Consider the following 26,086-nt stretch of genomic DNA (forward strand, 5'->3'; position numbering starts at 1 on the left):
CAAATTCTTGGGCCAACACAAAATGAATATCAGAGGATAACATTTGGCTGAAAGATTTTTCACACCACTTAATATCCAGGGAAAAAAAGTGCAGCAACAGACTAAAAGGAAGGTGTGTAAGACTAATACCATTTGGATCAATGAGATGACATTACAGCACTGTTTGTAATTAGAGTTTGTTTATATTAGTTTACATTATATCTGTGTTAAGAATCAGTCAAAAGGGGATGCCTGGGTGGCTCAGGCATTAAGCCTCTGCCTTTGGCTCAGTCAGGTCATAATCCCAGGGTCCTGGGATTGAGTCCTGTGTTGGGCTCCTTGCTCAACAGGGAGCCTATTTCTCCCTCGGCCTCTGCTGTCCCCTTTCTTATGCTCTGACAAATAAATAAAATTTGAAAGAAAGAAAGAAGAAAAAAGAGAAAGAAAGGAAGGAAGAAGAGAAAAGAAAAGAGAAATCCAAAGGACCCCCTGCCCTTTTCAGAGGAAGCAGCATGGGACCCCTTGAAAAGCATAGTCCGTTGTTGATGAAGTAGGGTTCCCGAGAGAACGGACTGTCATTAGCAAAGTAGCTGCTTGTTTAAAGGTGGCTTTCACAGGTTGTCACCTCTTTGGCACTGTTAGACATAGGAGTCTCAGAGTTGGAAAAGACACAATTCCCCTGCACCCTGCACGGATTTGAAGAGCCTGGATGAAGTGGGTGTGGCAAAAAAGGAAAAATGCCATAAACTGGGTATCTGGAAATCTACCCAAGTGCATTATAGTTAGTGGCCTCGGGAAATAAGGGCCTGAAATCCGGCTACAGAGGTGTTGAAAACTCCCCCACGGAGCTGAGGGTGACATGTACTATACCCTCCACCGGCTGGAAGAATGATGCCAAGCTCCGGTGAGAAACGCCCACCTGAAGACCGAGCTGTCTCCAAGAGCTTCAGAGGCTCGGCTGTGAGTCACCAGCGGCAGACCATTGGTGCATTTATCTTTTCTTACCTGCCTATGTTTCAGGAGTAAATGATCCCCAAATTTATTGATTTAATGCATCATAGTTCTCTACTCTAACCTTTATGTTTCCCACAAGTTGAGAAAGGGAAGTGCAGTCACTCACCCGAAGGGGGTAAGAAAAGTCAAGCCAATATTGAAAATACTAGAAAGAAAATGGCTTTGAAGACAGCAACGCAGAAAAATACATTTAAATAAGAAAGGTGAAGAATTTTTTGTCTTGCACTTAATAAAACTTGTAACAAAAATTAAACTCGAGTAAGTCTTTCTCTCCTTGTGCTTACTTCACCTCCACGAATTGCCCTGTGCCTCACACAAACGTTACCCTTAGAGACACAAGAAAATAAACTGCACCCACAAAACAAGACACAGAGGATATCTGTTCAAAAGGAATGTTCATAGAACAAGGTGAGCTCTTGGAAATGAAAAGTGTAAGAGAATTTTTTTTAGTGAATAAAAGGTCTGGGAAATCACTTTGATAAAACTGCCCAGAAATCTTTGAAGACAACAATATATAAAAGGGACATTAAGGAAAGTTGGAGCATCACGTGAGGGCACTCCAACATCCAAATCCCGAGGGGGGGGGGAGAGGGCGGGGGCGGGGATGGAAACCCAGACAACTCCCCCTGTGGGAGGAATGCATTGGAAGTCCCGAGGCAAATTCCATTCCCAGCTGAATCAGTCAACGTAAGACTAGAATAAACAGATTTTCAGATATGCAAAGTGCCCAAACCACAACTGTTCTCCTTCTCAGAAAGCTCAGGAAAAATCGTGGAGGCCAGGGAACAGGAAATCCCGTGTAGGAGAGATGAAGTACAGCCCCAGGATGATCATGAAGAGAGATCACGGGACTTGAGCTGTGCAGCAGGTCCAGACAGCACACAGCTGAGAAAGGATCTGAGAAACGGACAGCTCCAAGAGGGAAGCCCCCCAGAAAAAGAATCGAGAGGAACTACATTTCTGCGTAGTGGTGGTTGATGAACTGGGGTGAGGCACACAGAAACAAAGCAAATGAAAAGCAAGACAGTTATCTCCATGACAACAAGAAAGTGATACATCTATGAATAATATTTACATACATAATCACATTAATGCAAACAATGAATATTGATTTGGTCTGACAATTAAGAGATAGCTACTAGAAAGAGAAAAATGCAGATAAGGGGGTGTGCATGCGTGTGTGCGTGTGTGTATGTACAGGACGTACAGCAGGAAGTCAGTAGGTTATACCAAAGTAAGAACATCAAGAAATCATAATATAAGCATGCAGTTTGGCTTGATACTCAAGAAATGGCTAAAAGGGTTGAAAGTGGTTTCCTCTGGAGGGTGAAATTGGAGAATGGGGAAGGACAGGGCTGGGGGCTGCCATATTTGACCTAAGTCTTATAGAATAATAATTTGAGTTTCTAAACTAGGTAGAAGAAAAATAGGATAAAAAAATAAAGTTGAACAAGTGCTGAGAAAACACACAGGTGGAAATAACAAGACCATCCTTGAAATAAGAGCTAATGTTTGAGCTCTTCCATTTTAAATGCCTTAGAGGCACTAACTCATCCCTTCTAACAGTGCTATGAAGTAGGTCTGACTATTTTCAATTCACAGATAAGTAAACTGAGGGACAGAGAAGTTAAGTCTTTTGCTCAGGATCACCCAGCCTATAAGTAGTGACATGGGGACTAGAGTCAGACACTAACTGTAGAGGTCCCCACAAGGACTCAAACAAAGCACTTTACTGCATAGAATTGATTTTAAATGAATTCTACAAATATTTTATGAAATGATATTTATTGCCCATGTATCAGGCATTGTTTATGGTACTGGGGATACTCTAGTGAGTAAAGCAAAGACCCTGCTTTCATGAAGCTTAAAGAGATTGTCCCTCTTTGACAATCAGGAAGACAGATCAATAGACAGAGTTTGATGGGTTTGGTGGATAATGAACCTTTTTTACACTGAGGAGAGACTTGAAGGAAACAGGAAGCAAGCCATAAAGATAGTTACAGTGAGAGCGAACAGCATGTGCAAGGGCCATGAGACATGAGTGGGATTGGGCGCTGGGGGAACAGCAGAGAAGCCACTGTGCAGGAGGGTTGAGTAAGAAGTGAAGTGGGAGAAGATGTCAAGGAGGAAGCGAAAAGATCTGGGCCAGATCACAAATGGCCTTGAAGGTCAACATAAAGACTTTGACTTTTACTTGAAGATTTTATTTATTTGAGAGAGAGATAGAGAGAGAGAGACAGAGAGACACAGAGAGAGGGAACACGTTGGGGTGAGGGATGAGGCAGAGAGAAGCAAACTCCCTGCTGAGCAGGGAGGCTGATGCAGGATTTGCTCCCAGAATCCCAGGATCATGACCTGAGCTGGAGGCAGATGCTTAACCGACTGAGCCACCCAGGTGGCCCCCCCAAATTTTTTTTAGAAGATCTTGATTGAGGTGTAGTTGACATAAGAAAAGTGCACAGTTAAAGTGTACAACTGGACAAGTTTGACATAGGTATAGACATGAGAAACCATCAGCACACTCAAGATAATGAAAATACCCTCATCCCACTGCCAGCCCCACTGGAACCCTTCCCTCTAGCTCCTCACTGGCCCTGTCCCATGCCCATGCTTCACAACTCATCTGCTTCTTGCCAATGCTATTGCTGTCCACTATTTTAGATTGTCTTTTGAAAAGGCCTATGAATCACACATCATTATCACTTTATACAAACAATGGTTATTTACATTTACCTACATCTTTTTCAGTTTACTGGCTCTGCATCATTCCTGAATCTCAGACTTTTTTTGGGGGGGGGGGGGGACCACTGTTTGGAAACACATCCTTTAAAAATTCTGGCCAAAGTCTGTTGATAGTAAATGTTCTTAGTTTGTGAAAATCTGAAAATGTGCCTACTTCACTTTCATCCAGGAAAGATGTTTTTCTAGGTACACAGTTCTAGGCTGTCTGTTAACTTACAACTCTGAAGATGAGTCGACTGTGCTCTGGGTTCCTTGCTGCTACAGAGACATCTGATGTATAGCTACCATTCCTTTCTAGACAATTTGTCCTTTCTTTCTGGATTCTTTTAAGATTTTCTCTTGTTTTGGGTATATTACACTATACCACTAGGTGTGGATTTCTTTTCTCTTTCCTAAAGATTTTATTTATTCATTTGAGAGCAAGTGAGAGAGAGAGCACAATGGTGGGGAGAAGCAGAGGAAGAGGGAGAAACAGATTCTGCTGAGTAGGGAGCCGTATGTGGGGGGATGATGACCTGAGCCAAAGGCAAATGCCCAACCGACCGAGACACCCAGGTACCCCTGGATTTTTTTTTTTTTTTTAATTTATTGTACTTAGTATCCATTGTGCTTTCTGTATGTGTAAGTACAGATCTATAACTTTCACACTGGGGATTCTTAACCAATATCTCATTAAATATTGTGTGTGCATGTGTTTTAAGCCCTTCTTCATCAAAGACTCTGATTAAATATATCTTGGACTTTTTTCTGTGTTTCTTAAGGACTCTCTTACTCTCCCATCTACTTGTATTTCTAGGCTATATTCTGGTCTATTTCTTTGGCCGTATCTCCATTTCACTAATTATCTCTTTAATAATCATATTTCTCATTTCTAACAATTATATGGTTTTTTTTCCATTTTGCCTGATTAATTCCAATAGTGAGCTGCTATCTGCTTATTTTATTTGTATAAATATTTCATCCACAGTTATTTATAAACTGTATACATTTTATACAGATATTGCTATAATCTTAGGAGCTGACATTCTTAGGGGTAAATATATTGGTTTTATGTTGACTATCACTGATGGTCAACTTATTATTTATTTGACAGTTTCTTTATTTAAAATATTTTATTTATTTATTTGACAGAGCGAGAGAGATCACAAGTAGGCAGAGAGACAGGCAGAGAGAGAGGGGGAAGCAGGCTCCCCACTGAACAGAGAGCCCAATGCAGGGCTTGATCCCAGGACCCTGAGACCATGACCTGAGCTGAAGGCAGAGGCTTAACCCACTGAACCACCCAGGTTCCCCATTTGACAGTTTTTGATTGTCTAAATTAGGTAGCCATGCTTGGAGAGGATTTATATTCGCTTCTTCAGAGATCTAGTGGGTTCTCAGTTGAGGTTACTTTGCACAACATTATACTTTAAAGCTCTATTGTTTCTTTGGGACAGTTAAACACAGCAGCTAGCGCCCTACCAATGGGAAACCATGGGATGCAATTTATCTGAAGTCAGTTATCTTGTTAAAAATTGAGTAAGTGTAAATCCCAGGGTGGTAGTTCTGATCAATATTCTGAGAACCATTTTCATCTAAATAAAAATTAAGTCTTCAGAAACACCACATGCAAAATTTGAAAACATACATCTTAAACAACCGACTGAGACAAATTCTTTGTTAATGGAAAAAAATAACATCAACTCAGCAATATAAAATGAGTAAGAACCAGAAGCACTTCTTAAAATGAGTGTATTTTCTATAGACTCATTTATATATTATTAGAATATACATGTTGCTCTCTCATAAGGTCTAAGTACCTATAAGTTAAGGGGAAAAAGACTTATTCTACTTTTTTAAATGGAAAACTAAAATTATTATTCTAAATCCTGATCTCGTATTGATTAGTTATGAGAAACGGAAATTTTCTTCTCATTTAAAAATACATTCTGAATGGTATCTCTCTATTCATTACTAATAATCCTGAAATCAACTCTAATAAACAATGGTTGGAATATTTCACACTGGCTCTTTAGACGGCAACTTCAAAGGCCACTCAGCTATCACTCATCCATTCATATTGGTATGGGGAGAAAAAGAGCACATGACTTACTGAGCAGAATTAAAAATGATCCGAATGGCTTACCTGCTGGCTGTTTTCACAGAACAGTTCTTCTTGTGTCCTCTTTCAGCTCGGTTATCTCTCAGAAGCTGATGCTATACAAAGTGTTAAGACAAAGTAGTAGAAACACAAATAGTTTCATTGTATTATTTTGGAAGTGGAAGGGTGATCCACTTCCAAAAGTGACACCATTCCTGCATTTGTGGTAACGTTTTTTTTTTTTTTTTTTTTTTTTTTTGCCTTCTACTGGTTTCTCTAACAAGAAAGACCACTGGGCTCACTGGAGATGCCGTTGACACTCTTGTAACAAAACTGGGAGCAAGCGTTGGCAATCTGACGTTTCCCTGACAGCGAGACTGCTCCGGGTGGGAGGTTCTAGAACTCAGTCTTTATCCGAGTTCTCTGGAGTAGTCTTGGTTAAAGTCACATAACCTCCCTTGCCAAGGGCCTTTACCATTGCGTTCAGCTGTGAATTTTTGAGACTTTGTCATTTACGCTGACATAAAAGATCTAATATTTTCTCTGTATCTCCTGGCCTAACATGGTTAAGAAACACACTTAAAACATTTGTTTTCAAAGAAATTATTGGCTTGGAAATACATAATTAGAAAGTATGTATATACATTTGATTGCCTCCTCAAAATGCCTCACCATCCACTTCCCTTCACACTTGGCTTTGCCGTAACTAATTGGAAAGAAAAAAATCCGAGTAGTCAATACTCTGTACTATGTGTTTGCTCAAACTGTGGCTTATCTTATTTATGCAGAAATATAATTATACACAAGACTGAGCCAAAAGGAGGATGCACAGCATATTAGAAATTAACTCTAACAAAAGTAGAAATCTTGAAGGTACTAATGCAGATAGATCTAGGTTCTAATCCCAGCTGTGCCTGTAACTAACAAGTTACTAGGTTTTAAGAACAGATTTGCCATTTACAAACTGGGCAGTCTGAGGCAAAGTACTTAACCCTCACGTCCATCTGTAAAAAGGAGCTAATATATCTACTGATAGGGTTGCCAGGAGGGTTAAACAAGAGAAACCATGTAAAATGCTTAGCACTATGACCAAAACACAAGAAGTGCTGAGCAAAATGGTTCAAATACTACCACTATGATTGTAATTAATGAGCCTGGTGGTCACTGGGTATTGTCTGACCAGGAGCAATACCTTTTGATAAAAAAAAAAAAAAAAAAAAAAAAAAAAACTGCTTTAAACTATTTAATGCCATTATTTGGAATTAATAATTAGCAACATTTGGCCACCTTTGAGAGGAAACAGAACTTAGATCATCAACAATGTAGTTAAATCATTTATTTATTCTTTCAGGACGGTCTTAATGATAAGTACATGTATCTTAAATTTTTCTTAAATATCTACTTCTTTCCTTCCCCACTACTACCATCCGAGTACCATGATTTTCTCTTACTTGCAAAGGCCTCCCTGCCTCCAGACTCACTCCTATCCAATCTATTCTCCACGCTGCAGCCAGTAATTCTAAAATTAGATCTAGTTTACTCTCTGCGGATAAACCCCTAAATCTTATTCAAGCCTTTCATGGCCCTTCATACTTTGATTACATTTCTAAACTCCTAATTTCTTATGTTTCCTCCTACCCCAACCTAACCTTCCTACTACTTCTTCTTTTTTTTTTCTTTTTGATTTTAACGCCAGTATAGTAAACACACAGCTTCTGTTAGTTTCAGGTGTACAATACAGCGACTCGACAATTCTGTCCATTACTCAGTGCTCACTGTGATAAGGCCACTCTCCTTCCTCTGAGCCTATTTCACAAATCTCTCCACCCACCTGCCCTCTGGTGATGGTCACTAACCTCCTCTTGTCTAATTTACATAGCCCCGCCATCCTGAACTTTCTAGCTTGCCGTGCGCACCACATTCTCGCTCACCTGCGGCCCTTTGCTTCCCCTATTCATTCTTGCATCTCCAAGGTCCAGCACGGTGTCTGGTACAGTTTTAGTGCTCAGTAACCATTTGTTGAATGAATGAATGATGGAATAAATGTGATAAAGAAGTAGGGAGTGAGATCTAGTATCTGATAGGCAGCTGAAGCTCGATCTCATTATTACTATGTATAGAAAATGGCAACCATTTATCTTAAGTCCATTAATCTGAAAGTGTTTCAATTTAGAAACACTTCGTACCATGAAACAAAATTGTTTCTGAAAATAAAAATAATTAATTACTTTGGCATTTCTAAGTCTAGTGCCTTTTAAGAACATATGTACAAACCAACATTTGTGACACAGATAGCCAGAGGTGAGATGATAAAATCTCTACATCCACCTGAAATTAATAGTAGTGGCTAACTAACTTGCCTAATTTTAAGATAAAAGATATGTGAATGCTGTTTCGGCGGTTTGTGTTAAAACAGTTACAGCAAAGAACTCAAAATCCTAAACACAACATTCTAAAATAAGAATTCTATTAGTTTAGTTTTGAAAATTCAACTATAAGGACCAAAATAAATATTAGGCCGTACCTACTAGGTCTGGATAGTTCTCGGAGAGGCCACCATTGGATCAACTTAAATGAGATAGTGCCTTCTCTAAATTCTAATGTTAGAGCTCCTTCTATGATATTCATGTGAGAATTTATTTTCTCCCTCATATTTACAGTTTTGATGGGCTTTGTATACAAAAGGAGGCCAATATCGGAATTATCTAATACAGTGCTTCTATATTAAAAAGCCATCACAAATTTTCACACTTAATCAATAAAACTATAAATCTAGGTGCAACTTTGCAAATTTAAAATCAAACCAAGATAAAAAAAATACAAACTCAGATCTATGGGTCACAAATCCAATTAATTAGTATGGGAAGCTACTAAGGGGCAAAGAGGAAAAAATTAATCCAGAATGTTATTAAAACAGAAAACATGTATTTGTATTTGAAAGATTCTCAACACATTTCTGCTATGTCCCAAAGAACAAGAAAAAGGATGGCAGGGTGCAGTGGGGTAGAAGGCTAAGTCAGGTCCTGAGTTCATGGTCAAAGACATAAGAATCCTTGAGCTCTGCTGTAATAAGCAAGAGAAGCTCATCAGGGTTTTGAGAAACTCCTCGCTCTTCTTATTGATGATTTTTCTGTTTCCCTGGACTACTATCAGTGTCACAAGTGAGGTCAATTTTTAAGATTCTGACTCGACCACGCCAACTTTGATTAATAACAGAACTTCTGAATATGGTGCGAAGTGCTTCTTACCTTCCAACTTTCAGATTGCTGAACTTAGGCCAGATGGAGACACAACTCCCTGATTAGTGACCTGCAGATGTATATTAAAAAATGACCCACATAAGAATGAAAATTCATAAGCACAAAACCTAGTACAATGTGAGGTTTACAAAAAATTCACAGTTTTGAAAACTACTGCATTAAACCAGGAAGAGAAGTGTTCCTTGTGGATGATGGTTCTTACTGTCAGAAAGGGAGCAGGGGATTTCTGTGGCTCTTCATAATATTTTCACAAGATTATTAAAAGTTTCAAGTCCCTAATACAAGAGAAGAAGCCAAGAGAGGAATTTTTCCACAGAAACGCTCTCTTTACCACCTGATACTCAGAGGTATTCGCTCAGGAATATTTCTGTTAGCAGCCACTTCTCTGTAATTTCTCAAGTGTCTACCAAAGAATTTTGAATCTCTTCACAGGTGGGCTCTCAGTGTCCTCACCCTAAAGGGAGAACTAAGTAATATCTAAACTGTGGCCTAGGACTCCTTAAGATACTTGTAAATATAGTCAAAATGTCAAATCATTAGATGTTCAAAGAGGAAAAATCAGAATAAAGTAGGACCAAGAAAAAAAGGTGTTTCATATAACTGCTTTTTTCTCCTTCCTTCCATTTCTGAACCAACTTTATTGCTCTTCTGGGGCCTTTATAACTGCCCTCTCTGTGGTTTTCTCAAACATTTCACAACAGACTGTGTCATTATTGCTTTCCTGCCCCAGATTATAACCACCACAGGGGAAAGCTACATTGTTTTTCTAAATACCTTCCTTCATAAAGATAGAGAGTACCTGAAAGATAATGGCTGATGGATAATAGTTATTTACTGAATGTGTAAATGAAAGAGTGAGAAGTACACATGGTGTCAATGGGTATGGGATTTAGGACTAAAGAATGGAAAGAGGAATTGTAAGACAGAAGAAGTAGAAAGGGGTGCGCTTTCCAAAAAGTGAGGAATGTTACCCTTTCTTTATGTTGCTAAGTTGGTATGGGAAAAGTAAAAGGTCATCATGCAGGCCAACAGTCATTCATTCAACAATCTGGTGAAGGATTTTGCATTTCTTTACGTTTTTGCATTTCATCACTTGCACTGAGGTTTATTTAGCCAAGTTTACTGTGCTAGACTTAGATCTGAGTAGAATTAAGAAACGTTCATCCCTCAGAATATAAGTGGTCTCTGTGTGGTTTGTATATGTTCACCTAGGTACAATGATTTCTCAGTATTCATGGATTCCATATTTACAAATTTGCCTATTTGCAAAAATTTATTTGTAATGCCAAGATCCTACTTCTGACATTTTTGTAGTCCTTCACAGACACGTACGGGGCAGCAATAATTTGGGTCCCCTGTCCTGCACGCTCATCAGCTGAGGCCTGATGAGTAGATCCTTCGCTCGGTGTTTCAGCTCTCAGTGTGAACAAGCAGTCTGTTTAGTGCTATAGTTTTTGGATTTTTGTGTTCTTCTTTTTTATTTAATCATTTAAAGTGGCCCCCAAGGATAAAGCTGAGGTGCTGTCTGGTGTTCCTAAGTACAAGGCTGTCAGAGACCTTACAGAGGAAACATGTGCATTAAACAAGCTTCCTTCAGATATTAAGAATCAATGATATCTATATTAAATAAGGTATCACTAAACATAAATATACATCAAATAAGAATATGTATTGATCAGTAAATGAAAATCTTGTGACCTCTCAGGAACCTAACCTTGTATTTCCCTAGGAGTAGTGTTTTGGTATACGCTACTATAGGGTTCACATCGACTTTATAAACCACAGCTACTGTAGACAGTAAGAATCAACTGTACTCATTAATTAATAACCTACATTCAAGACAGAAATCTGAAATGATGTATCAAAGTTTAAACGAAAGGCAGATTTGAAAACTGGTCCAAAAGATTTTAAAAATTAAAAGCAAAAAAGAATTGCTCAACTTTTTTCTCTTTATGATATTAGCATTGTTGATTTTTAACTGTAGGAAGAAAATCTTGGCTAGAAGCAACCAGTTATACTGTGATATGAAAGACAACTTTATAACATTACTTTAATATTTCTAAAAGGTAGAAAAGGAGCTTTAAAAAATTGTATTTTGGGATAATCTATATCCTGATATGACATATTACCCAGAAGCAGCATCTTCTTGTAAGCACTGTACATAGGTACACAGAGAGACATGAACCATTTGGGAAAGCAAAAAGTCTAATTTTTACATTTTGAATAATAAGATAAACACATCACAGACATAACTTAGTCTGGTTAATTTCCAAATCTTTAGAAACAGCAGTCCATATTATACTATTATTATGAGAAATATCTTTAAAGGGGACAATCACTCCTATGGAAAAGGGCAAGTTCACAAAATACTATTAAAGCTGAATTTACATGATATTTTTCTTTAGCTAGGCTCATGTGTGTTAAAAAGTTAGTATAGTTTATAATGCACTATTTAACACCTTCTTATTATGAGTAAAAGGAACTACGGCATACACAATCAACTGTGGCTCAGCTTAAGAAATTAAACATCATGAATGTATTATCTACCTACCTACCTCTTTCCCTATCTACCTACCTACCCTTCACAGAAAATCATCCCTGTGGATGTGAGGTTGTTCATTCTCATGTATTTAAAGGCATTTCTTACATATTTTTGACCTACTTAGTAACTTTTATAATTCATAATGAGAAAAAAAATCAACAAGGATGCTAACTGTAAAATGCATATGCTTTAAAACTTCTCAAAAACCTAAGCCCTAAATTACCACAGCATGCTGAGGAGAGAAAACGAATACATTCAAAAGAAAAAGAAAAAAGTGCTTATTTTGTATGTGAAGTTCATTGAAATGAAAAGTTTTTGTTAAGGTAACTAATTACTGTGCTGCCATGTATACTACTAAGCAATAAAAGAAAAAACCTCATGGAAAAATACAATGTAAACTTGTAAGAAACTATGACCATCTTCTAAACTTCAAAAATAAAAATATTCTCTTGCTGGCTGACCTTACTTAATATTAAGGAATTTTTTGAGCATACATACTATCTTGATACCTCAACTTTGTGAAAAACAAATGTAAATGGTGAAGTCCTACAGACAAGTGACTCCCACAGCCTTCCCGTGGAGGTAACATTCGTGACAGGGGAAAGTGGCGGTAAGGGAGCATTCTGATGCTTACTGAGGATGAGGCACTTGGTTAGTATGTTAAGCACGGACACAATCAACTCCTTTTTCAATGAGCTGGGATTTCTATCTTTTCTCACAGAGCTGATCCACTACCTTGAAGGGAGACCGTTGATTCTTGAAAGAGACTAAAAAACTTCCTTTTGGGTAGAATGTTCCTTACCTGGGCATGCTCTGTCCTAGCGCCAGGGCTAAACCAATGGCTGCAGAGGAAAGAGAAAAGGAGTTAGCATGAGCCTAACGAAAAGCACGTGCTCTCACACGACCCGTCTGCACGTGCTTTAAGAAATGTATTCGCCACCAGCAACGGAGTCTTAAATATGCTTTATTTTAATGGATATTTCATGTAATTCTAGACTTACACCAATTTTGACAGAATTGTAAGAGTGCTCATAACCCAGTAATTTTCAATTTAATAAGCAAACTCAGTTAGAATTACATTTCCATTTAATTATGTTAACATAAACTGCTGGGACTGTATTCATTTTACGAATCAATTCTGGTTATAAAAATCTTCAAATGCTATCATTTACCACAACTTAATTATAGCATCGTTACAACAAATTATGACCTTTGGATTGCCGGAGTTTAAAAAAAACATTAAAAATACCAGAATATTATATCCTCTGGCTCTGCCCCTAGGAACAATCACACAAAGCCCTTGGTGTAAATTCTGGAGCGTCCAAGCTAGAGGTACCTTGAACCTGATCCTTCCACTATGATAACAAATTGTGTTCTGGCTGAGAACAAGTTCAACAACAACGTTCCGAACATGGAAGTCGCTGCAGAGTTGACGCTTCCCTTCTCGAGCTGTCCTTGCCCTGCCTTGACCCCCCCGTACTCCACGGATCCTCAGGAGGGACCCATCTGGGGAGGCCTCTTCAACCTCACAACCGGGGAGTTGTGATTAGTTGCCCGCCTAGACCTTCGGCAGTATTCTGCATCAAAACTACTTGCAAGCATCAGGGGGTAGGAAATCCAGAGAAACCCAGTGGCAAATAAACCACAAAAAGCCCAGAGAGAACGATACCAATGTTATTATTAATGCTACTTGTTTTTTAGAGAACAATAATATTGAGGACTTGTGTTTCCCAAGCACTCTTTTGACACAGGACATGTATTATTTCCTCTCCTTATAAAAACCTTACAAGGTTCTTCTCACTTTCCAGGTACAGAAATGAGGCGCAGACACTAGGCGATTTGCCCACGGTGCGCACCCACCATACTATACTGCAGAAGGACAAGACACTTAAATTAAAAGGGCAGATTTCCTAAGACTTTGATGTAATCTCCAGCCTCTGTGGTACAAACACCTGGGAATAAACAGCCTCTACATTAATAGGATTTGTCTCTGCTCTTACTGGAACAACTTCTCAAGCTCATAGACGGTGATGCTCTTTGGCAGGTCACATTCTACCTTGATGTGGAATGGACACTTTTGGTATCTGTAAATGACATCTGGATTAATAACCAACTAGAAGCAAGCTATTCACCCAGACAACCCGACTAATATATTTCCCCCCTGTTAGGGATTGTGCCTTTGTATGACCAATGTATGGTTTACTAAATCATGGTGTGTAAGTGATCCTTTCAGAGTTCAAGGCAGAACAGTAGATTTAATAGAAAAAATAATCATTGATATGTTTTTGGATTAGACATTATAAAGAACTTTTGAGAAATAACCACTCTTTGTGTTTTAATATCATATCAAAGAATAGCCACAAAGATCTGGAATGAAAAAGCTAATAATATATTCCTGCCTTGTCCAACTACTTATCTGTGTGAGGCTGGATTTTCTTCATATGCTTCAACCAAAGCAACATCTCACCCCAGGTTGAAAGGAATCTAAGCTGTCTTCTATTAAGCCAGACATTAAAGTAATTTGTGCAAGCAATAGCATGTTCTCACTAATTTTTTGGGACGAAAAAAATAGCATACTTTCCTAAAAGTATGCTATTTAAGTTAACATGTAATGGGCCTACTATATATTTATATATAAATTTTTTTTAGAGAGAATATGCATGTGCATGTACACGTGCATATGGGCACGAGAATGGGGGTGGGGGTGGGGGACACAGGGAGAAGAAGGGAGAGAATCTTAATCAGCCCAATACAAGGTGCAATCTCACAATCCCAAAATCACCTGAGCCGAAATCAAGGGTTGGATGCTTAATCGACTGAGCCACCCAGGTGCCCCTGGGCTTACTATATTTTTTAATAAATACATAAATACTGCTAAGATTCTTCTTGTCACAAACCGAGTCTCCATCTAGCTAGTTCACTAGCCCAGTGAACGGTGGCACCGACCTTCCAAAGGACAACTAAGCTCAGCTTGGACCCCTTTCTCTTCCCTATCCAAACCACCAGCAAGTTACTTTTCTTAAACCTGCTAACTTGACTCCATTTCTCATACTGCAGAGCTACTGTGATGCTTCCAAGTTCCATTTTTTGAATATTTGGTTATTCACACCCTTACCTCAAGCAAACAAATAAATAAACAAACGCAAACCAAGGTCTGAAGGGTTGTCCACTGGTCTCGGGAGAAAGAATCCCTAAAGGGCCCACCGGCCTCAGCATCATCAGTTCTTGCTTCCCTTCCTCCCGTCTCACCCCAAACCCCCTGTTTCTCTCCCATTCTGTGCTTACGGCCAACATTGCTTTCATCCTCTAAACACAGAGCTGTGCTCTCTGCTTGACATGCTCCTCTTGTCATTATTTCCTTAATTCTTGGAGGTTTCATCTCAAGCTTGTTTTCCTTAAGGAAGCCTTTTATCTATCTCTATCTTTAGTTCAAATTCTTTTTCTTAAAAGTTGTCTTTTACATGGGCCCCTGAGTGGCACAGTCGGTTAAGCCTCCGACGCTTGGTTTAGGTTCAGGTCATGGGTCTCACGGTTGTGAGATCGAGCCCCATGGTGGGCTCTGTGCTCAATGCGGAGTCTGCTTGAGATTCTCTCCCTTTCCCCCATGCCTCTCCCACTTGCACTCTCTCTCTCTTCAATAAATAAATAAATCTTTATTTAAAAACATTCTCTAAATTTAGAGTACTCAGCTCACTATATAATCATCATCTGTGTGTCAGTCTGTACATACACATTTAAGTGTGTGCTTACTGATCAATGTCTCTTTTCTCTTTTCTCAATGTCTGTCTTGTTCATTACTACAGATCTAGCACATAGTAGGCCTCACAGATATTTTCTGAATGGATGGATAAATGAATGGCTTGAGATACAGGGCAGAGTTTTAACAACTAGAGGCACCATGTTATTCTATGAAATGAGAAGAATCACAGCAATGGCTTAGGTGGTCTTCCATATTCTTTCGGGGTCTCTCATGTTCTGTGGACCGGATGACCATGATGTAAAGATATTCCTCATTATTTTTTTCTATGAAACAAAAAGTCAATTCGAAAACTATGCTCCGACTATGCTCAAGAGAACCTTCATTTCTTTTATAAAACTGCAAATGTAAACCCAGGAAGTTCAGAACAGTGTGCCTGCTAAATCATGGGTTTTAGAATCAGAAAGATCTAGGTTTGAATACAGGCTCCGGTACTTACTAGGTAGGTGAACTGTAACAAATTACTTTTATTTTCTGAGTGCAGGTGCAATGCTGGGATTTAGAGGAAAACTATATATTTGGTTATTCGGATGATTAAAATGTATTTCTCATATATATTTGGTCTTACTCCATGGTTCCCTGCTCACAGCTCTGAAAACCCTGGGAATTTCCTCAAGTGTTGAGAGTGACATTGTTATGTTAATGAGGTGGTTTTTGGACATTCCCTGAGCCTGGGAGCTAGTGGCCAGGGGAGCCAACTATTAGACTGGCGGTTGGATTTTTCTGTCTCAATCCCTGACCTCTGGGGAGGAGAGAGGGCTGGAGGTTGAATCCATACCCAAGGCCAGTGATTTCATCAATCGTGCCTATGTAATAAAGCCTCTATAAAAATCCAAAAAGGCAAGGTTTGGAAAGTTTCCAGATTGGGGCAGAGAGAAGATGCAGGGATAGTGGTATACACCCGGAAAGTTCCCCGCACCTTCTCCCATACCTGGCCCTGGTGTATGTCTTTCATCTGGCTGTTGCTGAGTTATATGCTTTTATAATAAACTAGTAATCTAGTAAGTAAGACATTTCTCTGAATTCTGTGAGCAAATTAAATAAACCCAAGGAAGGTGATGTAGGGACCTTGGATTCATAGCCAGAATCCGACTGGGGTCCTGAGCTGGAGGCAGTCGTTGGAACCTTCGATTTGTATCTGCAGGGTCAGAAGCACAGGGAACAGCCTGGGCTTGCCAGGGGCATCTGAAGATGTGGGGCGTTAGGGGGCAAGGTGGTGTCGTAGGACTCAACCTGTAACTTGTACCATCTGATGCCATGTCTGGGTGCCTCATGGCATAACTAAGTTGAAACAGGACAGTCAGTTGGTGTCCTGGACACCTGCTTGTTGTCATGAGAAAAAGCCAGTGACAGAAATGACACGTTCTGTATGAGTGTTAGAGAAGACACACAGGAGGGGCGCCTGGGTGGCTCAGCCGGGCAAGCGTCTGCCCTCAGCTCAGGTCATGATCTCAGGGTCCTGCCATGGGAACCCATGTCGGGCTCCCTGCTCGGCGGGGAGTCTGCTTCTCCCTCTCCTTCCCGCTCCTGCTCTCTAGTGCTATCTCTGTCTCTCTCTAATAAATACAGAAAAATCTTTAAAAAAACCACACATACACACACAGGAAAAAGAAGGAGGGAAAAATCCGAGTTTTTCCATTATATTTGGTCTCTTTTTCATCTATACAATAAAATTAATCCTACTTCTCTTACAGGATTGGGAAGCTTAAACATGCTAAGAACCTGGCATAGAGTAGGTATTTAAAATAAATATTCATTTTCTTCTCCTATAGTACACGGTGAATTACAGTAATATGTGAACTTTTACTCTGTGAATTTTTGTAATAACTTCCTATTTATTCCTAAATGTCAGTAGATACACTAGTGTTCAAGTGTAATATTTACAGGATTCCCCCCCACTCCAGTTTTAGTGGGTTATCATACATAATAAATGCTGAATACAGTTCTTTTAAATTGACTTTTGGTTGAATAGAATACACTGTGTGACTTTCCAAAAGTCCGATTACGTATAAAATGGGGGTGTTGGGACGGCTTGAGAGAGGCAGTAAAAAACTGTGCATATGAAAATATGCACAGAGAGAGTGGTGCATATGAAAATACTCTGGAAACTATAATATACTATCCAGATAAAGCATCATCATCATGATCATCAACCTAAAACACCTGCTTTAATAATTATTCTGTTATTTTACGTAAGTACTTTATAAAAATGTCTTATGTAAAGGACTGTTCTTATCCTTATTCCAGAGATAAAAATTAAGACACATGTAAGTTAAAACGACTTCCCAAGGGAATCACACTAAATCAGAAAAGGAACTGATCCAGTATATTTTATTTATCTTAATCTGAAGTTGAAGCCACTTTTATTTTTACAAAGCAATAGATGCCAAATTTCAAAGTACAAAAGTATTCCCAACGAACTAACCTTTAATTCAGGCAAATCTTGCTTTAAGCAAACTTGATATTTATACAAAAGATAAAAAAAAGTGTAAATATTTGCTTTATAAAGGAATTCATCATAGGATTACAGGAAGTTACCCACTTGCATTTAAAATAAGTTTTGATTTACATATAGTACTGCAGGTTTATAAAAGTCTTATTCTTTAAAATGAAATAAAAGCAAACACAAATATCACTTAAAAAATCAATTAATATATCATATTTACTCAATTTAAAAACAGGTATCTCATAAGTGATTGGAAAAAAGGAAAAAAGTTCTGGAACCATTTAGGGTTAGCACAGAATGGGAGATAGAGTGAACAGAAAGTAACTGCAAAAATGAAGTCTTCAATATTTTTAAAAGAAAATGTCATCATATGTTAATTTTATATTCTGCCTTTTCTTACTTACATTTTCAGAAAGTCAACAGAATAATTAAACGTGAATTCTAAAACAAAATGTTACTTCGCAGAAATCAGATACAAATGTCTCTGCTTTAGTTGGATTGGGTATCTTGTCACTTTTTGTGCACCTTTTCATAGTTATTTTTATGACTATTTCATGTATCTGGGCTAAATATTTGCTATTCAAAGAGCCCTAACATATATTAACAACTGGATTACCTATGCAATATGTATACAGTTATATACGATTATATGAAATCTAAATACGCAGCTAGTATGACGTTAGGTATTATTTTATTAACAATCACCTTTTCCTAATTCTGCAGGCCTTCTAACTATCTGCACAGACCACATCTCATTTTACCTTTAAAACTGAGATTCCATAATCTGAGGTGTGCAGCAAAGTTGGCCATTCACCAAATTTCTATAAGTAAGTCTTTTTAATAATTGAAGTTATTGTCAAATATAATTTTTATAGAAACTATCCAAACTTTTATTTCTTTTTAAAGATTTTATTTATTTATTTATTTATTTATTAGAGAGAGAGAGAGAGAGAGAGAGAAGGAGAAAGCACAAGCAGGAGGAGTGGCAGAGGGTAAAGGAGACGGAGAAACAGAATCCCCGCCAAAGAGGGAATCCGACATGGGGCCCGATCCCAGGACCCTGAGATCATGACCTGAGCTGAAAGCATCTGCCTTACTAGTGACTGAGCCCCCCAGGTGCCTCAATCCATACTATTATTCATCAACTTCTAGGACTTTCATAAACTGAGCTGAAAACCTTCTGTGACGTAGGCTCTTTCACAATGAGTGCCCTGCTGGGCATTTGCTCTATTAACTTTGAAAACATTCTTTTTCACTTCTTAACTCAGCAGCCCTGCTTCTTTCGACTGGTCATCCCCTACCCTAAACTTGGTTCACCATGTGACCATATAAAAGCATGGTTTCAAAACTGAAATTCCTACACACTATTGTGTTGGAGCCTTTAAAATATTTTTTCCCTTACTCGTTAGAATCTGTTTTTAAGCTTGAAATGCTATGAGGTAAAATTATTTGAAGTACTGCTATACCAGACTGTTTTTGAGGTGACCTTCTAAAGCAAAACATGTATCGACTTAGAAGAATCCGTTAACTGACTGAGGGCAGTACTTGTTCTTACTTCCAATTAGGAGTTGCTGAATATTTGGTAATTTAATGACCGTTTCTAGCCATTCTTTTAGATGAGTTATCACAGCTTTGAGGTAAACTGTAGTAGGGATGACATGAGGCCATGACGGTTAGTCTGTGCTTTCCCTATGCTTTTGGGCAAGTATCAGGAAGGGAGTGTGTCTTTCCCTCACTAGCCAGTAGTGGAACTGGCTAACCTTCACGCCAGAGCCCATGATTTGATGCCTAAGGCATCGTGCTGCATACAGTCACTTAAAGAAGATGAAGTCTCTAACCACGGCAAACTCATGATTCGTACTAAGGTGAATGAAGTCTGTATATAGTAACTATAGTCTAGAGAATAATGTCTTAAGTATTATCATCAGGTAGAAATAAATATCACAAGGGAGAATATAGAAGGCACAGAAAATGGCTAGTGGCACTTCCGTGAAAAATGCCCAGGATTCCTGAAACGCTGTAATGCCTCCTTGACAGCCCTGGAAACGCCTACACTTCCAGACTTCCAGTCATGCCAGTAAACTAAACTGCAATTTGTCTAAACCATTATTTGTAGAACATCCTGTTACTTTTTCCTGCAAGCATTCTGTTCAACATGGGTCTTCAACCACTTTTGCATACATGTTGTCTGGCACAGTTATGAAAATATCCCCCTCACCTATTTTAGGTAGAAATCTAAAATTTTTCACCATAAATTTAAATATTTGCAGAAGATGAGTTTCTTGAAACTGTATATATTAACATTTTAGAAGAAAACCATTACACCGCTCCTCTAAATATACACATTGGGATCCGAATATCATCACTGATTTCATATCTGCTTTGACAACAAAACAAAACACTATGAAAATCACTTCTTTAAATGTTGAAAATTTACCTGGCTTATTTTCTCCCTGAATTTCCAATATCACTTTCACATAGAAGTTTATCCTAATGTAATATCTTTTTATGCTCAAAAGTCTTTTATTAGTAACCTTGCCGTATTCCTTTGCAACAATAATGTGTGTCTTTGTCTATCTATCCATCCATCCAGTTTTCTTAAATTTCTGTGACTATAAAACTAGAGTTAATAAATTATTTTCATGAATATATTGGTCAGTCAACACTGGTAACTACTCTTAGTTGATAAGTTATTTAAGATCTGAAAAAGTTATCATTAGTATTTAATTAATGAAACCAGCATAAATGTTTTGATAGCCCTAAACATAATACAATTTTATTAGGAGTGGCATAAAAAACCTTTTCCTCCAAACTAGTTCATGTAACCATTGACGAGTATTATCCTTTATTATTGATTCTATTCACACTTCTTATTTTTATCAATTTGAGTGCTCAGAAACCTTGTTCACAAGTGAGTGGAAATAAAAAGAACCTGGTTAGAGCAATCATTTGATTATCAAACTCCTTCAGAGATTTATGCCAAAAATCACACAATGATTTATAGATTAAAGAGAATTTTTAACAATCCAACAACTAAAAATAATTAGAAACTATCTACCTAATTTGCAAAAGGCTTTGTGATTTGGTCATTAGATTCAATCTGTCAACATACAATATCAGCACAGTATTTGGAATGTCCCTCTGTTTGGAACCCAAAAGGATTTTACACTGTGAAGCAATGTGCCAAAGTAAGAGTAGGACTGCAGGGTGTAGGGAGAGAGGGGGGGTGCTGGAGGGGGAGTGTCTTTTTTTCCAAAGTGGAAAAAAACCAATTGTGAAAAATGAGAATCAGCAAAGTAACCAAGTCTAATGATTTCAGGAAAGAAGGTCTATAAATATGGAAGCGAAGGAATCTGGAAATTGACTCCCTTAAAACTCTTGGTGACCAGGATTGCCTTAGAAATTATTTACATATCCTGAGGGTATAAATATCTTGGTTTTTTTTTTCTATTATGAGACACCAAATGTGGCAGCAGGAGTCAGTTTTATGTATCTAACTTTATAATAAGGAACAGGTTGAATGAAGTATGGACTTAATTATCTGGGAAGAAAGTCAGGGAGGCATATAACTAAAACTATGTCCGTACTTACCTCAAACACTATATACCTTCTCCTGTTAAAGGAAATGTTAGGAAAATTTCAGATATTGGGTTTCCTCCCCAAGATAATGAAAGAGACAAAACGAAGCACAAATGTGGTCAGTTTTTAAACTGACTAGAGAAAGAGGCCAGCACTAACAGATAACTCAAATGGGACTGTGTGTGTGTTTTGTGTGTGTGTGTGTGTGTGTGTGTGTGTAGTGTAAAATATGCCTGCACACTTATTTATTTGTATAAAATAAAATTCTCATAATGCTGTATCCTATGGTATCTCCCAAAAAGAAACTTGTAGAATGAGGACTACAAGGCACCTTCTTCATTTGCTCTACATGGGTAAGGGCAGGCCTAAAGAAAGGGATAAAAATACAGATTTGCTAAAAAAGGTACTTCAGTCTAGAGATTACAATTCAAGTTTAAGGAGAGACTCATAATTAGGGAAAGTCAGGTTTGGAATTCCCATGTGGAAGCAGGCAGTGGCATGGAAGCTAGAGTGAACAGGGCTATGACTGCCATGACTATGGCTCTGGTCTAGACCTTCTTCAGAGTAGAGGTTTCTTAAAGATGGTACCTAACCTCTGGAGGACATTGTTTCACATGGCTCAAGGCAAAAGCCTTTATTTAGCATAAAAGCTAAGTAAGGATATAGGAAAGACATCATGGCCACTAACATTTCCAGGCGAGGAATAGTAACCATAAACACAACAGAAACCTACTATATTCTTGAAGGAATCCTAATGCCTAAACAAACAACGTGGCCACTTGTGACTTTAAACTACTGCTGATAGTCACTAACCAGAAAGGGGCTGCTAGGGACAAAGATGGTGACAGAGGAGGCCACTGAACTCTCCCTTTCCATAGACACACCAATTGTACATCTATAAGTGGAATAATTTCCTCTGAGAGAAATGCATAAACTACTTGAGTGACTCCTACATGTCGAGCAAATGAGGAAAAAACTCACACTGAAGTAGGTAGGAAACAGAGAAAGTAGGTAGGAGACACATTCTCACCATAATCCCACCCCAGCACTAAGCCATATACTCAGTAAGAAACCCCAAATTCCCAACTTCTCCCTGTGGGGCACAGGGTTTGGAACATACTCCTAGTATTCCAAACTTTCAGGACTCTCACCCTGGGATGGGGCCCTGAAACATCTAGCTCTGTAAACCAATGGGGCTTCTGTCCACAAGACACATAGGACTATAGAAAGCAAACAGGGAGTTCTTAATGGGCATGCAAACACTTACCACAGCAAAAACAGTTCTAAGAGGAAAGTTTATGGTGATAAAAGCCTACATTAGGATATTAGGGGGGAAAAAAGGATCTCAAGTAAACAACTTTATACCTCAAGGAGGTATACACAGAAAAAATCAGCCAAACAAAAAACCCCCCAAAAACTAAGCCCAAAACTAGCAAAAAGAAGGAAATACCAAAGATTACAGTGTAAGTAAACAAAATAGAAAAGATAACAGAACTGGATGAATGAAACTAAAAGCTAGATTTTATAGAGAGAGAACAGACAACACTTTGTCTAGATTAAGAAAAAAGAGAGAAAACTAAAATAAATTAAATCAGAAATGAAGAGAAGACATTGCAACTGTTAACACAGAAATACTAAGGATCATAAGAAACTACTATAAACCATTACATGCCAACATATTAGATACCATAGAAATGGATAAATTCCTAGAAATACAGTCTACCAATTTCAAATAATAATTAGATAATCTGAACAGACCAACTTCTAGTAAGGAGATTGAAGCAGTAATCAAAAACCTCCCCAGAAAAGAAAAGTCCAGGACCATACGACTTTACTGGTGAATTCTACCAAACATTTAAAGAAGAATTAATAGACAGTCATCGTACTATACTGAACTCCACAAAGACACTTCTGGGGCAAGGGAGAGTCAGACAGGCACTGGATGACTGTGCCTCATTGAAGAAAAATAAGTAAACATGGACAAAGAAGGTCCCAAAAAGCTGAGGGGCAAAATTTCATCATATGCATCCCTTGTGCAAACTTTCCAGCACAGAAGCATCCAGATGCTTCAGTTAACTTCTCGGAGTTTTCTAAGAAGTGTTCAGAGAGGTAGGAAAACCATGTCTTTTAAAATGGAAAAAAAAAAAAAAAAATGGGGGCATTTGGGTAGCTCAGGCAGTTAGACGTTCAACTCCTGGTTTTGGCTTATGTCATGATCTCACTGTCAGGAGACTGAGCCCCATGTCAGGCTCTGTACACAGTTCAGAGTCTGCTTGAGATTCTTCCCACCCCCCCACCCCCCTCCCCGCATTTGCATGCGTGCTCTTTCTAGAATAAACAAAATCTAAAAAAAAAAAAAAAAAAAAAAATTGAAGACATGGCAAAGGTGGACAAGGCCCGTGACGAAAGAAAAATGAAAAGTTACATCCTTCCTAAAGGGGAAACCAAAAAAAGTTCAAGGATCACAATGTACCCAAGAGGACTCTTGTGGCCTTTTTCTTGTTTTGTTCTGAGTATCGTCCCCAAATCAGCATCCCAGCCTATGCACTGGTGATGTTGCAAAGAAATGGGGAGAGAAGGGGGACAGTTGCAGCAGATGACAAGCTGCTTTATGAAAGAGAAGGTTGCTAAGCTCAAGAAAAGTGCAGAAAGGAGACTGCTGCATACCCAGCTACAGGAAAGCCTGCTGAGGCAAAAAAGGGAGTTGTCAAGGCTGAAAAATAAATGAAAAAATGGAAGAGGAGGAAGATGAGGAAGATGAAGACGATGAAGAGGAAGAAGATAAGTTGATTCTAGCAAGGTTTGCTTTTTTCTTATCTACAAAGCATTTAGCTCCTTTTATACACAACTCATTCCTTTTAAAAACAAAAGACTAAAATGCAATGTTGTGTAAGTTATGGTTTTAAACTATTCAGTGTCTATTTCTGTACAGTTAACATACCAAATGTGTCTTTAGATAGCCTTGTCCTGGTGGTATTTTCAATAGCCACTAACCTTGCCTGGCACAGGATGGGGTTGTAAACGGGCATGGAGATTTAGAGCAGCTTCTTGTTGGTGCACACCCCAAATTATTTATCACTGGGAATGGTACTGTCCTCATTTTCCCTTGTCTCTGAGGCAGCTAATACAAAGTAATTGTTCTGTTAACTCAATACCGCTTTGTAGTTGGAAAAAAAAAAAAAAAAGTTGCACCTTGTTTTGTTGATATTCTAATGACTCCAAGCAAATACAATTTTTAAGTTGAAAATAAATAAAAAAGAAAGCAATATCCTTCTCAAATATTAAAAATATTAAAAAGGAGGGGACACTTCCACACTGCATCATTTTAAGATCAGCATTATATTCTAATACCAAAGCCAGATAAGGACACTGTAAGAAAATTATAGGCCAATATCCCTGATGATTATAGATGCAAAAATCTTCAACAAAATACTGGCAAACCAAAAGCATTAAAAGGATCAGACATAATGATCAAGTGGAATTTATTCCAGGGATGAGGGAGGGTTTAACACCTGCAAATCAATAAATGTGACATAGAAAATTAACAAAAAGAAGGATAAAAATTGTATGATCATCTCAATGGATGCAGAAAAAAGCATCTGACAAAATTTAACATCCTTTCATGATAAAAACTCTTAATAGAAGGTTATAGAAGGAATGTACCTCAGCATATAGAAGAAATGTACCTCAGCCACATATATAATAAGCCCATGGCTAGCATCATACTCAATGGTGAGAAGCTGAAAGCTTTTCCTCTAAGATTAGGAATGAGACAAGGATGCCCCCTTTTACTACTTCAACTCAGTTTTGGAAGTCCTATCCTAAGCAATTAGGCAAGAAAAAAAAAAAGGGGGCACCCAAATCAGAAAGGAAAAAGTAAAATTATATAGGCTTGCAAATGATGTGATATATAAAGAGAAAACCCTAAAAACTCTTACCAGAAAAAGCTGTTAGAACTAATAAACAAAATCAGCACAGTTGCAGAATACAAAATCAAGATACACACAATTCGTTGTTTCTACAACAAACTAGCAGAAGGAGAAATTATGAAAGCAATCCCATATATAATAGCATCAAAAATAATATAATACTTAGAAATAAATTTAATGAAGGAGGGATGTGTACACTGAAAACTACAAAATATTAATGAAATAATTGTTAGAAAACACAAATAAATGGAGAGATCTTTTATGTTCACAGACTGGAAAAATTAATGTGGCTAACATGTCCATACTACCCAGAGGAATCGACAGATCCAATGTATTCAATATAAAAATTCCAATGGCAGTTTTTACATAAGTAAGAAAACAATCTGTGTGGAGCCATAAGAGGCCTCAAATCACCAAAGCAGTGTTAATAAGGAATAAAGCTAGAGGCATTACACTTCCTGGTTTCAAACTGTATTACAAAGCCATTGTCATCAAAACAGCATGTAACTGAAGGGGAGAAGATGGCGGAGAAGTAGCAAGCTGAGACTGCTTCAGCTAGCCGGAGATCAGCTAGATAGCTTATCTAAAGATTGCAAACACCTGAAAATCCATCGGCAGATCGAAGAGAAGAAGAACAACAATTCTGGAAACAGAAAAACAACCACTTTCTGAAAGGTAGGACGGGCGGAGAAGTGAATCCAAAGCTACGGGAAGATAGACCCCGGGGGGAGGGGCCGGCTCCCGGCAAGCGGCGGAGC

General features: G+C 38.3%; 1 protein-coding gene and 1 pseudogene across 1 annotated transcript in view; one reads left to right on the top strand and one right to left on the bottom strand.

Moving 5' to 3' along the window:
* GPATCH2 (G-patch domain containing 2) overlaps nucleotides 1–26,086 on the bottom strand; it is a 172,934-nt gene that overhangs the window by 38,913 nt on the left and 107,935 nt on the right. The window contains exons 7-8 of the mRNA XM_059413345.1: nucleotides 12,420–12,459; nucleotides 5,861–5,931 (exon numbers count right to left, since the gene is read on the bottom strand). Of these exons, the coding sequence (XP_059269328.1) occupies nucleotides 5,861–5,931; nucleotides 12,420–12,459 (111 nt within the window). The remainder of the gene's footprint in view (nucleotides 1–5,860; nucleotides 5,932–12,419; nucleotides 12,460–26,086) is intronic.
* LOC132026305 (high mobility group protein B1-like) lies at nucleotides 23,376–24,275 on the top strand (annotated as a pseudogene).

Source organism: Mustela nigripes, chromosome 10 (assembly GCF_022355385.1).
Source record: "Mustela nigripes isolate SB6536 chromosome 10, MUSNIG.SB6536, whole genome shotgun sequence".
In the NCBI taxonomy this organism is placed as follows: Eukaryota; Metazoa; Chordata; class Mammalia; order Carnivora; family Mustelidae; genus Mustela; species Mustela nigripes.